Here is a 15,118-nt window from a genome sequence, read left to right on the forward strand (position 1 = left end):
ATTTTATTCATGATGGTAAATTATTTACGAGAATTATTTTCATTCTCAAATTCTCAGTCAAGGTTTTCGGTACTGTTGTATTAGTTTTCGTAAAAACAACCGGGTTATTGCCCCTCCTTGGTCTCCTGGGGTGGTTCACGACTATAATAATCGAGGGGCTTACTCACCCAACCCGGCCACTCCTTCTGCAGTTGCGGAAGAACATGTATCGTGGTGTTTTCCCACCGAGTCCTTGCAGTGGCGACACGACTTTCTCCGGCCTGGAATGTGCCAGTTGGCAGCATTTCCTGACGGATGTCTCCACCCTCTATTTTATCCGATATAAAGAAGCAGAGACATCTCCACACACCGTCTTCTTCACCTCAGTGTCGAGATGTCTGTTAGTTACCACGTTACCGTATATACTGGGGACTTGCCCCTCGCAGGCACAACGGATGAAATTTCCCTATCTTTAGTGGGGTCGCTTCGGAGCTCGGAAACATTTCGTTTCTCGAGCCTGACTCTGTTTAAAAGAGGGGGCGTGAGTATCTCCTTTCTTTCAAATATTTTCTTTGATTGATAATGAAAGAACTGCCGAGGTCGGAGAGCTGGGGTGGAGTCGCAGACCTCGCTCTATGTGGTACAGAGCACAGCTCACGTACGCAGCTGCTCCGGTTGGGTCTGTGCTCAGTGTTCCCGGTGCCGGACACAGTCGGATTGGTATCTTTCCCTCCAGAGATTCCTGGCCGATTTTGCCTCCTAGTGACGGGCTTTCCCACCGGACACAGCCCCTCGAAGACCGCGAGGGAGGGTTTGGGTCAGGACTCAGCGTATGGCGTTCAGTGGTTAGCGGATGGTGAGGGTGAGGGTTTGTGGTCACCGTCCAGTGAGTTCAGTGCTCAGCGTAGCTGAGGCTCGGGGTCAGTGTACAATCCCAGACCACTACAGCACATAAACAGACTTAGCAGCCCGACTAGTCTGTGCCTAGTACCCAAGCCGCAGCTACTGCAGCCTCCCTCAGGGTCACGTACTTATCGAAACTTTACTTAAATGTTGCAAACGAACCCACATCCATCAATTCCACCGGCAGCTCGTTTCACATTCGCACCACCTTCTGAGTGAAGATGTTCCTCCTCATGTTCCCTTAAATAGTTCATCCTCTACCCTTAACCTGCGTCACTAACGTCTTATCCAACTTCAACATAGCGCCCCGACCCCTGTACTCAGTACTTTGATTAATAAAAGCCAACGTGCCCACAGCTCTTCCCATGACCCTATGTACCCGTGACACCGTTTTTAAGGAATTATAGATCAGTATTCCCAGTTCCCTCCGTCCTATCTCACTCCTCAGCGCCCTCCCATAGACTGGCTCGTTCTCCGAGAAGAGGAGACACGACAGTGTAACGGTTAGCATAACGCTTTAGTGCGACAGTGATCCGGATTCAACACTTGATGCTCTCTGTAAGTAGTTTATACGTTATCCCCATGACTGTGTGGGTTTCCTCCGGGTGCTCCGAATTCCTCCTCAATTCTAAAGACTTTCGGGTTCGGGTAAGTAAATCGTGGTTAAGCTGGGGTCTGTCCCCAGTTTAATCCTCGCTGACTTGACAGAGGTATTTTGCTATGTACGTGTGACAAATAAAGGTGATCTTTATCAAAGAGCGACACTGAACAATCAGGGCTCAGCTGACTTCGCAATGTGAAGGTCGGTATCGAGTGAGGGTGGAGAACGCAGAACACAGCACACTGCAGGCGTTTCGCACACACTGTTGTACCGATCTTTTAAAAGATACAGTCGATCAAGTGCATCCTGATGTTCGCATCTCTTCTGTAATTCACAAGAGGAGGATTTGTAAGCAGTCTGCAACGTGTCGTTGTGGATCACCAGCACCATCCTGGATAAAATTAACCAATCTCGTTAAAATTTTACTCCCTGCTATTAGTCATTTCCACTCAGTGGACGTGTCTCTGGTTGTCCAAATGATCAATGCCATTTAGCATTTTGCATACAGTAACTCTATCAAGTAACCTCTCACCCTCTTTCGCTCCAAAGAGAAAAGCCCACGCTCGCTGAACTTATTCTCACACGTCATTCTCCCCAATCCAGGCAGCGTCCTGTCAAATCCGCACTGAACCCTTTCGAAAGCTTCCACATACTTATTTCATGAGGCGACCAGAACAATATTCCAGTAGGTATAGTCTAACCAGGGTTCTATAGTCTTGCAACATCACCTTCCGGTTCTTGTACTCAACCAACCTCTTAACAAAGCTGTCAACTTGTGTGAGTAATGAAGATCAGGGGTCAGTGTATGATGAGAGTTCTGGGGTGAGCACAGTCTGAGGTTGAGTTTTGAGTTCAGTGTATGGTGAGGGTTCAGCGGTAAGTGTACAGTGACGGTTCAGGGACAGCAAGCTTTGAGGGCTCGAATAGGGGGTCACTGTACAGCGAGGTAGAGAGTCAGGGAATAGTGTACAGTGAGGGGACAAATCTCAGTGTACGGTTGGGTGAGGGGGCATTGCAAGAGTGACATATGTGTCCAGAGGTCTCAGTCTGGCCGCTGTGTTTGATGTTTCCTGTGCAGAGTAAAAGCCTGGAGGTGAAAACACAGTCCGACCTCGGCGACATTCTGCTGGTGAAGCTGTTCAAAGAGAAACGCTTTCCGCTTTGCGAGGACAGCTGGTATTGTAGTCACATCACGGTGCAAACTCTAACCAACATCTCCTCTTTCCCATGCTACATCTGGCTGAGTGGTGTTGACTCCCTGGATGTCTTGGAAGGAACTGGTATGATTATATCATTAAACTTTAAAGGATGTAAATGTAAATGTTTCAAAGTTTGTTCTTTGTTTCTTACTGATTCAGCAACAGCAAGTATGCGCAAACAAATGAGGCGCTGTACGCTGTTGAACGTTATAAGTAATGACCTTCAAGAAAAAGTTACTGGAACACTACCAACTCTAATCGGTTTATACGAAGAGTAGAATAGAGAAAGAAAATGTTAATAAAGTAATAAAATAGACAAAATAAAAATTATGAATCAATCACTAAGCCATGCCACACAATATACAGCCAGAGAACCGAAAGTGTCCCAAAAATCTTTCTCCCTCACTCTTGCTCTCTCTCTATCTATCTCTTCCTCTCACCCCCTCTCTCTGTGTTTTTGTCTGTCTCTTGTCTTGTTCAGCTCTTTCCACCAGTCATGACCCTGCCTAGGATTCCCACTCGCACCTCCAGACCTTCAACACATTCCACGCTGACACCATCTTGTCTTCCAGTCTGTGTTACACATCTTAGCATATGCCAAAGACGAATTGGAATTTAACCCATTCCTTACAATGGTGTAATTTCCACTTGGTTATTGCGCATCACAGATTTCACAATCTGTTTTATTCAAATTACATGAACAGAACACTTACAAATAACCAAAAGGTGCAGAAAAACCAACCACGTCATTCAGTAACATGTACCGTCCTCCCAGCCAGACTGCAGTTTGGTTTTACTGTTGAAGGGCCGAGGAAAGAAGCTGCAGAAAGTTGTGAACTCAGTCAGTTCCATCAGAGGTACCAGCCTCTGTGTCATCCAGAATATTTTCAAGGAGCGGAGATTCAAGGACCTTTAAGCATCTTTAAGGACCCCATCACCCAGGACTTTTCCCCTTCTCATTGCTACCATCAGGAAGGAGGTCCGTGAGCATAAAGGCACACACTCAGTGGTCCAAGAACATCTTCTTCTCCTCTGCCGTCAGACAATCAGGAGGGAGGAGAAGGTGAATGATATCTGTTATTTGTTAAGTAGGGTACCGTGCACAATTCTGATTTGATGGAGACAGAAGTGAGAGCACGGAGGAACATCTGGAGAAACTTCTGAAATGCCCGCTTCGCTGCCGCTGCTACTGTGCGGTCCGGAGAAGGCGTCCGAGACCTCGGCTTTGCTTGTTTCGGCGGCCGGGACGAGGTCGAAGGCGCTCGGGAGGCTGTATCGGAGGGGCTGGTCGGAGGCTCGAAGTTTTCAGACAGACTCAGAGTCTGCTGTGGTCGGGTGCTTCCAAGCCATCAGTTGTCGGTGCCTGGAAGCTTATGGCAGGGAGAGTTTCTCCCTTTCTGCTGCCTGATATCGGGGACTGTCGATCGGGACTTCAGACATTTTTTTTACCGTGCCCATTGCTGCTTTTTATCAAATTATGGTATTGCTTTGCACTGCTGTAACTATATGTTATAATTATGTGGTTTTGTCAGTGTTAGTCTTTGTCCTGTTTTTTTGTGATATCACTCTGGAGGAACATTATATAATTTCTTAACGCATGTATGCATTTCTAAATGACAATAAATGAAGACTGAGCGTCCTCATAATCTAAATCTAAAACATGCGGAGCTCCACACCCTGGCACTGGCACTGGTCCGTGGCCCGGCAGTGATCCATGCCCCACCAGGATCTACAGCCCTTGGTGAGATTCCCACTCATGGGCTGGCAGTGACACATTGCCCTTGGTCAGCTTCAGACCCAAGCACTGGCGGTGTCTGGCAACCCTCAGTGAACTCCACACTAATGCCCTGGCACTGACCCACAGCCCTCAGTGAACTCCACACTAATGCCCTGGCACTGACCCACAGCCCTCAGTGAACTCCACACTAATGACCTGGCACTGACCCACAGCCCTCAGTGAGCACCACGATAATGCCCTGGCACTGACCCACTGCCCTCAGTGAACTCCACGCTAATGACCTGGCACTGACCCACAGTCCTCAGTGAACTCCACGCTAATGACCTGGCACTGACCCACTGCCCTCAGTGAGCACCACGATAATGCCCTGGCACTGACCCACTGCCCTCAGTGAGCACCACGATAATGCCCTGGCACTGACCCACTGCCCTCAGTGAACTCCACACTAATGCCCTGGCACTGACCCACAGCCCTCAGTGAACTCCACACTAATGACCTGGCACTGACCCACAGCCCTCAGTGAACTCCACACTAATGACCTGGCACTGACCCACAGCCCTCAATGAACTCCACGCTAATGACCTGGCACTGACCCACTGCCCTCAGTGAAATCCACGCTAATGACCTGGCACTGACCCACAGCCCTCAATGAACTCCACGCTAATGACCTGGCACTGACCCACAGCCCTCAGTAAGCACCACGATAATGCCCTGGCACTGACCCACTGCCCTCAGTGAACTCCACGCTAATGACCTGGCACTGACCCACAGCCCTCAGTGAACTCCACGCTAATGACCTGGCACTGACCCACTGCCCTCAGTGAGCACCACGATAATGCCCTGGCACTGACCCACAGCCCTCAGTGAGCACCACGATAATGCCCTGGCACTGACCCACTGCCCTCAGTGAGCACCACGATAATGCCCTGGCACTGACCCACTGCCCTCAGTGAGCACCACAATAATGCCCTGGCACTGACCCACAGCCCACAGTGAGCACTACGATAATGTCCTGGCACTGACCCACAGCCACTCAGTGAGCACCACGATAATGCCCTGGCACTGACCCGCAGCCCTCAGCGAGCACCATGCTAATGCCCTGACACTGACCCACAGCCCTCAGCGAGCACCACGATAATGCCCTGGCACTGACCCACAGCCCTCAGTGAGCACCACGATAATGCCCTGGCACTGACCCACAGCCCTCAGTGAGCACCACGATAATGCCCTGGCACTGAGCCACAGCCCTCAGTGAGCACCACGATAATGCCCTGGCACTGACCCGCAGCCCTCAGTGAGCCCCACGATAATGTCCTGGCACTGAACCACAGCCCTCAGTGAGCACCACGATAATGCCCTGGCACTGACCCACAGCCCTCAGTGAGCACCACGATAATGCCCTGGCACTGACCCGCAGCCCTCAGTGAGCACCACGATAATGCCCTGGCACTGACCCGCAGCCCTCAGTGAGCACCATGCTAATCCCCTGGTGGTGACCCACAGTGAGCTTTACACAAATGACTCGCGTCTCTCATTGAGCTTCACACCCATGACCTGGAGGTGACCTGAGGCTGGTGCAGAACTCTGTGCTGTGGCAAGACGGTGACCCACAGTGTCGGAAGGCTGAAATAAATTGGCAGAATTGGAAATGCTCAATATATTGGGCAGCATTCTTAGGGAGAGAATATTTCAGGCACCAGGTCAGTTGGTATGACCCACAAAGTTCTAACTGCGGGTCCAGCATCCAACTTTGAGGCAGCAGACCAGAGAATGGGAAAGTTCTGGAAAGACTTGGTGTGATGCTCCATTCTAAGTGTTCCCTGATCTTTGATTCTTTTCTTGGCCAGCCTGGAAACGACATGAGTCTGGTTCGGCCATCCTGGAGGAATATCGGAAAAAGGAAATGCAGAAGAGACAAGACATGTACCAGTGAGTATAAAGCCATCAGTCTCTCGGGAAACAGGTCAAAATCCAGTGGTGTAGAGGAACTGTTATAACAAGGGTCATAGAATACAAGCAGGGTCCCTGTACAATCTCCTTCAAGTGATCACCCTTCCTCGATGCCCTCTTTCTGGGCACAGGGTGCACCCCCTCTGATGAGGATGGAAAGACTGGCCTTGATGATCAGTGGTCAACGTGTGAACTCTCTGCTGCTACATGGACAGTTCAAGCTTCTGAATAAATGGTCATCCCTTTAGATTAGAAATAAGTAGAATTTTTTTTAGCCAGAGAGTGGTGAATCTATCAAATTCATTGACACAGACGACTGTGCAAGACAAGTCATTGGGTATATCTAAAGTGGAGTTTGACAGGTTATTGATTAGTTATGGCATCAAAGTTTACACATATAAGGCAAAAATTGGGTAGAAAGAGATAATAAATGAGGTGTGACAGAATGGCTGAGCAGACGCGATGGGGCGTATGTCCTAATTCTGCTCCCTATATCTTATCATCTTATGGTATTATGGAAAGAATCACAGTAGGTCACGGTGGACCTGATCACAAAGGACCACATTGGATCATACAAGTCCAGTGGATCCTACTGCATCACAGTGGATCATACAGGAACAACAATGTACAGTATCATACTGAACCACACTGGATCACACTGGACCACAATGGGTCATAATGAACCACATTGGACCATACTGAACCTCCATCAATCATAACGGACCACTGTGAAACACACAGCTGAACAATCTCTCCAATGCCAATTTCCTCAGTTTCTTTCCTCGTAGTCTATACATCCCTTCATTCCCATGAACTCCTCACAGCTTCTACGTACCACCAACGTCGAGACAGGGTGGGTGTTGCGGGGGACGTACAGTGGCCAGTCTCAGATCAACGACCCATTGTCAGATGTACACTGTGACTAGGCTGTATTGTACCTGAACTGGTGGTGCAGACTGTGACTGTAAACATCAAATTGAACATTATTTGTATTTCCAATTACTTCCACAAAGAGTTTGCGGAATTTTCACCTTGTGTTTTAGGTGGAGAACTTTTGCACCAGGAATTCCAAAAAGCATTAACTGTGCAAAGAGCAGTGACTTACCGAGAGATGCAGTGATGCCATTCGGCAGGAAGGTCCGCACCTTCTATAACATAGATGCTGCGTAAGTATTGGAACAGAATGGGCCAATGTTCAAACCCACCAAGTCTTTGTTTGGGTTGTGTGGTAAATGTGTTCCTGCAGTTTGCCCAGAGTCATACAGTACAGAAGCAGGCCCTTTGCCCCAACTTATCCGTGCCAACCAAGACGTCTACCTCAGTTCGTGCTATTTCTTAGATTTTGCCCAATATCCCTCCAAACCTTTTCTACCCACTTACCTGTCCAGTGGCCTCATAAACATTGTAATTGTCCCTGCTTCAACCGCCTCCTCTGGCCACATATGGGCCACCCTCTCTTTGTAAAAATGGATCCTCAGATCTTTTCCCTCTTACCATATACCTGTGCCTTCTAGTGTTAGACTCCCTACCCTGGGGAAAGACTGTGACCATCCAGCATATCTACACACCAGCCTCCTACACTCTACAGTGTCAGATTGTGCCTGACGATCACACTGGTAAGTGAGTTACTTGTCCTTTCTGAGTCCCTGAACAGGGACAGGTAACACTTATCTCCCTGTCCTCACCAAACGGCGTTGAGTTTAGATGGTTCAACTTCCCAGTTATCCCACTTTCCTCTTCATTCACTACCCTCTGGTTATAGCACAGCCCTATGTCAACCAGGATATCAGTATCTGCTCCCTGTTCTTCTCTTAATGTCACCCCTCAGCTTCCTTCACTCCAGGGGAAGGTTGCAACCTTATCACTCAGGGCCTCTAATCCAGAGCACACCAATGTGGATACCTTCTGTACCCCTCCAACTCAATCCCATCCTTTCCGTAGTGTATGGACCGGAAACTGCCCGCAGGACTCCAGTGCGGCCTGACTAGCGTTAAGTACAACTCGAATGGAACCTCCCAACTTTAATGCTCAGTGCCTCGGGCAACACTGGCAAGCTGTCGTACACCCTCCGCACGATCCTGTCTTCCTGTGTTCCCATTCTCACCAAACCAGGTCCTTGTATCCCATGTTGGAGTAATGAGAAAGCAGGGCACAGACTTTGTCCCTTCCTGTGGAATGATGTGAGGTGCCTAATGAGTGTTAGTCCAACAGTCCAGATTCTTCAGTACACACACACGCATAGACTTGCAGACACACAGGCTCACACATGGACACATGGATAGTGATGTCTGTGTACACAGCTGGAGAAATACACTCAGCTCTGATCTGTGGGCAGACCAAAACATCTGTATGGCCCTGTACCGAACTGATGCAGTCCTCACCTACACTGTGACCAGTCTCCCTCGGACTCTGCTTGGCATTCATCCTGTATTCACTGTGATGTGTTTTTATTGATGCAGCATTGTGAAGCTCGGACTGCTGCCACTGAAGATGTGCCATAAGGTGTGGATTACGCTGAGCGAATTACAAACCCTCTGTGAGGTCAACAGAGATCCAGTCGCAGGTGAGTTCACTGGTTGCTTCAGTCTCACTGTCGGATTCAGCGAGGTTCCTGTGATAAACAGGGATGTTTAGCTGGCAATCTACTTCCAATAGGAAGGGTCTGGTGCAAGAAGATTATGACCCAGCTGTGACAGATGTGATCAACAGTGCGTCTCCTCTGTTCCCTAGAATACGTGAAGAAACATTGGAAAGAAGACAGATTCTTCGGCTGTCAGTACCTGAATGGATCAAACCCTGTTCTCATCCAACAGTGCAGCGAGATCCCAGCAAAGTTCCCCGTTACAGACGAAATGGTCGCCCCCATCCTGGCGAAAGGCACCACCCTCCAGCAGGAGGTCCAGGTCAGACGCTGGGTTGCAGAGTGTGGGAAGCGGGAATGATACAGAGACGTGAGATATGTTAGTGTTGGGGCATTACAGAAGGAGGAGTGATGTAGAGTCCCAGACCATCTCACACCTTGCTGCACTGTCTCATGGTGAAACACACACCATCCTCCACTACCTGCACCGTCCCACACCCAAGTGCACCATGGGAGACTTTAATTTCCCAAATATTGTGTGAGAGAATCTAGTGACTGATTGATTACTGGGAAGTGAATTCATTGAGTTGTTGAATAATTGTTCACATTCCGTAACAATCAGGATAGAAGTTTGAGTAAGGAAGTCATTCAGCCTTTAGGAACAAGTGACCATAACATTCTAAGTAAAAAACTTTGTAGTTGGATGGCTCAGTGGCAGGAATGGTTACTTAGAGTGCCAGACTTTAGATGTTTCAGAAAGGGCAGGGAGGGAGGCAAAAGAGGTGGGGGCATGGCACTGCTGATCAGAGATAGTGTCACGGCTGCAGAAAAGGAGGAAGACACGGAGGGATTGTCTACGGAGTCTCTGTGGGTGCAAGTTATGAACAGGAAAGGGTCAACAACTCTACTGGGTATTTTTTATAGACCACCCAGTAGTAACAAGGATAGAAGGTGCAGATAGGGAGACAGATTCTGGAAAGGTATAATATTACAGGGACGTTGTGGTGGGAGATTTTAATTTCCCAAATATGATTGGCATCTCCCTACAGCAAGGGGTTTAGATGGAGTGGAGTTGGTTAGGTGTGTTCAGGAAGTTTTCTTGACACAAAATGTAGATAAGCCTACAAGAGGAGAGGCTGTACTTGATCAGGTATTGGGAAATGAACCTGGTCAGGTGTCAGATCTCTCAGTGGAAGAGCATTTTGGAGATAGTGATCACAATTCTATCTCCTTTCCCATAGCACTGGAGAGGGATAGGAACAGACAAGTTAAGAAATTGTTTAATTGGAATAAGGGGAAATATGAGGCTATCAGGCAGGAACTTGGAAGCATAAATTGGGAACAGGTATTCTCAGGGAAATGTATAGCAGAGATGTGGCAAATGTTGAGGGGATTTTTGCGTGTTCTGCACAGGTACATTCCAATGCAATATAGAAAGGATGGTAGGGTACAGGAACCGTGGTGTACAAAGGTTGTTGAAAATCTAGTCAAGAAGAAAATAAGAGATTATGAAAGGTCCAAAAAACTAGGTAATGGTAGAGATCTTGAGACTGTAAGGCTAGCAGGAAGGAGCTTAAAAATAAAATTGGGAGTTGCAGAATGGGCCATGAGAAGGCCTTGGCAGACAGGATTAAGGAAAACGCCAAGGATTTCTAAAATTATGTGAACAGCAAGAGGATAAGACGTTAGAGAATAGGACTAATCAAGGGTGACGGTGGAAAAGTGTGTATGGAACTGGAGGAGATAGCAGGGGTACCTAATGAATACTTAAGTACTCACTATAGAAAAGGATCTTGGCAATTGTGACTTACAGCAGACTGAAAAGCTTGAGCATATAGATATTAAGAAGGAGGATGTTCTGAAGCTTTTGGAAAACATCAAGTTGGATAAGTCACTGGGACTGGACGAGATGTACCCTAGGCTACTGTGGGAGGCAAGGGAGGAGATTACTGAGTGTCTGGCGATGATCTTTGCATCATCAATGTGGATGGGAGAAGTTCTGGAAGATTGGAGGGTTGTGGATGTTGTTCCCTTATTCAAGAAAGGGAGTAGAGATAGCTCAGGAAATTATTGACTGGTGAGTCTTACTTCAGTGGTAGGTAAGTTGATGGAAAAAATCCTGAGAGGCAGGATTTGTGAACATTAGGAATAGTCAGCATGGCTTTGTCAAAGGCAAGCCTGATTGAAGTATTTGAGGATGTGACTAAACATTGATGAGGGTAGAGCAGTAGATGTAGTTTATATGGATATCTCCAAGGTGTTTGATAAGGTACCCCATGCAAGGCTTACTGAGAAAGTAAGGAGGCGTGGGATCCAAGGGGACATTGCTTTGTGGATCCAGAATTGACTGACCCACAGAAGGCAAAGAGTGGTTGTAGACAGGTCATATTCTGATTGGAGGTCGGTGATCAGTGTTGTGCCTCAGGGATCTGTTCTGGGACCCTTACTCTTCGTGATTTTTATAAATGACCTGGATGAGGAAGTGGAGGAATGGGTTAGTAAACTTGCTGATGACATAAATGTTGTGGGTGTTGTTGATAGTGTGAAGGTTTGTCGGAGGTTACAGCGCAATATTGATAGGATGCAAAACTGAGGTAAAAAGTGGCAGGTGGCGTTCAAGCCAGATAAGTGTGAAGTAGTTCATTTTGGTAGGTCAAGTATGATGGCAGAATTATAGTATTCTTGGCAGTGTAGAGGATCAAAGGGATCTTTGTTCTGAGTCCATAGGACACCCAAAAATACTGTGCAGGTTGACTCTGTGGTTAAGAAGGCATACGGTGCATTGGCCTTCATCAATCATGGGATTGAGTTTAGGAGCCAAGAGATAATGTTGCAGATATATAGGACCCTGGTCAGACTGCACTTGGAGTACTGTGCTCAGCTCAGAGTTGCTCAGAGTTACTGTTGCTCAGAGTACTCAGCTCTTGTTGCCTCACTGCAGCAAGGATGTGGAAACCATAGAAAGGGTGCAAAGGAGATTTACAAGGATGTTGCCTGGATTGGGGAGCATGCCTTATGAGAATAGGTTGAGTAATCTTGGTCTTTTCTCCTTAGAGCGACGAGAGGATGAGAGGTGACCAGATAAAGGTGTATAAGATGATGTGAGGCATTGATTGTGTGGATAGTCAGAGGCTTTTTCCCAGAGCTGAAATGGCTAACATGAGAGGGCACTGTTTTAAGGTGCTTGGAAGTAGGTACAGAGGAGATATCAGGGGTGAGTTTTTTACGCTGTTATGATCCCAGCCCCCTCCTTTGTGAGAATCGCAAGAGCACTAGTTGAGGGGGGGTCAGTAGACCCAGGAAATGGGAGAGATTGAGAGACGTGCTGAATAGACACAGGAAATGGGAGAGATTGAGTACGTGCCGAATACCGCGTTCCACCGGGATGCAAAATAAGGCGACATTGACTATTGTCTCATGGAGACCACGTGTAAAGCCCTTGGGCAAAGTGGGCTGGTTGAGAGAGAGATTGCATCATCCCAACCTGATTGACACCTGCGACCCCGTGAGGAAGTATAAAGGAGGGTCTGGGAGGGACACCCCCTTCAGTCGCACCAAGGAGACGCGATAAGCGATCCCGCCGTAGCGGGAAGCCATTTTGGAAGGAAGCCACGTGCGTTAGATTCTGAATCTGGAGTCTGTGGCTGGAATCACGGAAAACCGCTTTTAACTAACAACAGGGAAGCCTGCTCCCCTGATTCCACGGCTGTGCTTCGTAAAGACCTGGGGCAAGTGTTCCTTTTCTCAACAATCTCTCTCTCTCCAAAACGGGAAACCCAGCGGTTCCCAGAAGGCTGAAGCTTGCAGACTTCTGAATGACTTTTATATTTCCAGTGGACAATATATTATCCCCTAGACAATGATAGAGCTTAGTTCTGATTGATTATTACTATACCTGCGCTTTAGATTGAGTATTGACGACGTATATTATCTGAATGTTTGTATTAACTTTACTTTTGTGTCCCTTTATAAATAAAAACTTTTAAAAATAGTGCCATCAGACTTCAACGGACCTCTCTATCTTTGCTGGTAAGTGATCCAGTTACGGGATACGTAACAACGCGGAGAATGGTGGGTGAATGGAATGGGCTGCTAATGACAGTGGTGGAGGCAGATACGATAGGGTCTTTTAAGAGACTCTTGGATAGGTACATGGAGCTTAGAAAAATAGAGGGCTATGGGTAACCCTAGGTAGTTTCTATAGTAAGGACATGTTCGGCACAGCTTTGTGGGCCGAAGGGCCTGTATTGTGCTGTCGGCTTTCTAGGTTTCTATGTTTCTATGACAAATAAACTAGCCAAGTTTTGCAGATGACACAAAATTACAGGGGTGCGCTGATAACATTCTGACAGCAGAATCAATGCAGTTAGATCTGAACAAAATCCAGTTATGCCTTCCTCTGAAGGACTTTGAGAATTAGGCAGGGAGTGTCAAGAATACCTCTTCTTGTAAGATTCCTTTACACAGACACTGAAGTGACCGTTCCTTGTTCTCTTCCAGAATGGCAATATCTTCATCGTTGACTACGCGTTACTGAACGGAATTGCAGCCAACACAAAGCCAAATCAGCAATACCTCGAAGCACCGATGTGTCTCTTGTACCTGAATCCAAGGAATGAATTACTTCCCATTGCAATCCAGGTATGGACTCTAATCCTCCTCTTCCCTTTCCCTCTGCCACCCTCCCTTTCTCATGCCCCATCTCCACCTCTCACACTCCACCTCCTTCCCTCACACTCTACTCACTGTCCGTCTCCCAGCACCCCCAACCTCCATCTCCCTCTCCCTCTCTCACCCCACCTCGGATTCTCATCCGCTCCGCTCCCAACAACACCCCTCATCACGCACATACCCCAACTATCAACCCATGTCCATTACCCACCCACCCACCCATCTATCACAGCCCCGTCTGTCACATCCTCCAGTTATCACCTTTTCCCCAACTATGACATCACCCACCCTGTCTATTAACACTTCCTGTCTATCAGCCCCCCCATCTGTCACCCCTTCTGTGACTCACACACCCCATCTCTTGCCCACCCCCAGCCCTCACACAACCCCAGTCTCTGATCCCCACTCCTGATCCTTTCACTCTGCTCTCGTCTCTCACACCCCACCATCTTTCACAGTATGTCCCACCTCTCATAGCCCCACCCACCCTGTCACTCTCCCATATCTCTCACTCTCAACTTCTCTCATCCCCATTTCTCACCCCCTCCCAGGTCTTACAAACCCCACCCCATCAACACTACTTCCCCTCCTACAGAAGCCACTCCAATTTCCCAGCAGGTAGTTTGCAGAAAGCCTGATGACCCTCAGCCCTCCCATCACTGGAGCCTCCTACCTGAGGATCTTCAAACTGGACCTTCTGAGCAGTTCCGTGTTCCCTCCTTGGCTGAAGAGTTAGTCTTACTCGCTGCAGCTTCCACCCCGATGTCTCTCTTTCCTTCCTCACGCCCCACCCCATCCTGTTACTGGAAGGTGCACAGCAAATCTTTCAGTGAAGGGAATTATTGTTGCTAAAAAGCTTCAAAAGGAATTGTCCATTCTCGTCAGCTTGATCAAATGCCCTACTAAACCAATCCCTTCTGCCCACAAGATATTCGTATCCCTCCATTTCCTGCACCTCCATGTGCCTATCCAAGAGCCTCAGGCTCCCCTGTCATACCTGACCCCTCCACCACCCCTCTTAGTGTATTCCAGGTGACCACCATTCTGGAAAAATATTGAACCGCACTTCCTCTTCAAACTTAAACTCTCTCATCTTAACTGCATGCCTTCTTGGATTAAACGTTTCAACCCTGGTGGAATGATATTGTCTGTCTTCTCAAGCGACGCATCTTGGAAACTTATAAACCTCTGTCGGGCCTTCCCTCAACCCCACAGAAAACAATTTAAATTTGCCCAGCCTCTCCTTATGGTGCATGCACTCTAAAACAGGCAGCATCACCGTAAATCTCTACTGTGCCCTCTCCAAAGCCTCTAATCGGTGAAGGGAAAAGGCGAGGCTATATGGGAGGGGAGAGTCAGATTGATCTTCGAATAGGTTAAAGGGTTAGCAGAATATTGTGGGCCAAAGGGCCAGTAGCGTGTTCTAGAGCTCCATGTTTATGTACTCTGGATGTATCTAGAATTATATAAAGCTTTTGAAGATTTGCTTTATTTGT

At 47.9% G+C, this 15,118-nt stretch overlaps 1 protein-coding gene across 3 annotated transcripts in view; it reads left to right on the forward strand.

Moving 5' to 3' along the window:
* Positions 1–224: 224 nt before the first annotated feature.
* Positions 225–15,118, forward strand: part of LOC132397042 (polyunsaturated fatty acid 5-lipoxygenase-like) — a 34,458-nt gene continuing 19,564 nt past the window's right edge. For all 3 annotated transcript variants that reach the window (XR_009513246.1, XM_059975286.1, XM_059975287.1), the window contains exons 1-7: positions 225–520; positions 2,562–2,763; positions 6,268–6,349; positions 7,414–7,536; positions 8,830–8,933; positions 9,101–9,273; positions 13,452–13,592. Coding sequence is in view for 2 of the 3 variants with exons in the window: in XM_059975286.1 (XP_059831269.1) it covers positions 374–520; positions 2,562–2,763; positions 6,268–6,349; positions 7,414–7,536; positions 8,830–8,933; positions 9,101–9,273; positions 13,452–13,592 (972 nt within the window). In the remaining variant the exon portion in view is untranslated. The remainder of the gene's footprint in view (positions 521–2,561; positions 2,764–6,267; positions 6,350–7,413; positions 7,537–8,829; positions 8,934–9,100; positions 9,274–13,451; positions 13,593–15,118) is intronic.

This window comes from Hypanus sabinus, chromosome 7, assembly GCF_030144855.1.
Source record: "Hypanus sabinus isolate sHypSab1 chromosome 7, sHypSab1.hap1, whole genome shotgun sequence".
Classification (NCBI taxonomy): domain Eukaryota; kingdom Metazoa; phylum Chordata; class Chondrichthyes; order Myliobatiformes; family Dasyatidae; genus Hypanus; species Hypanus sabinus.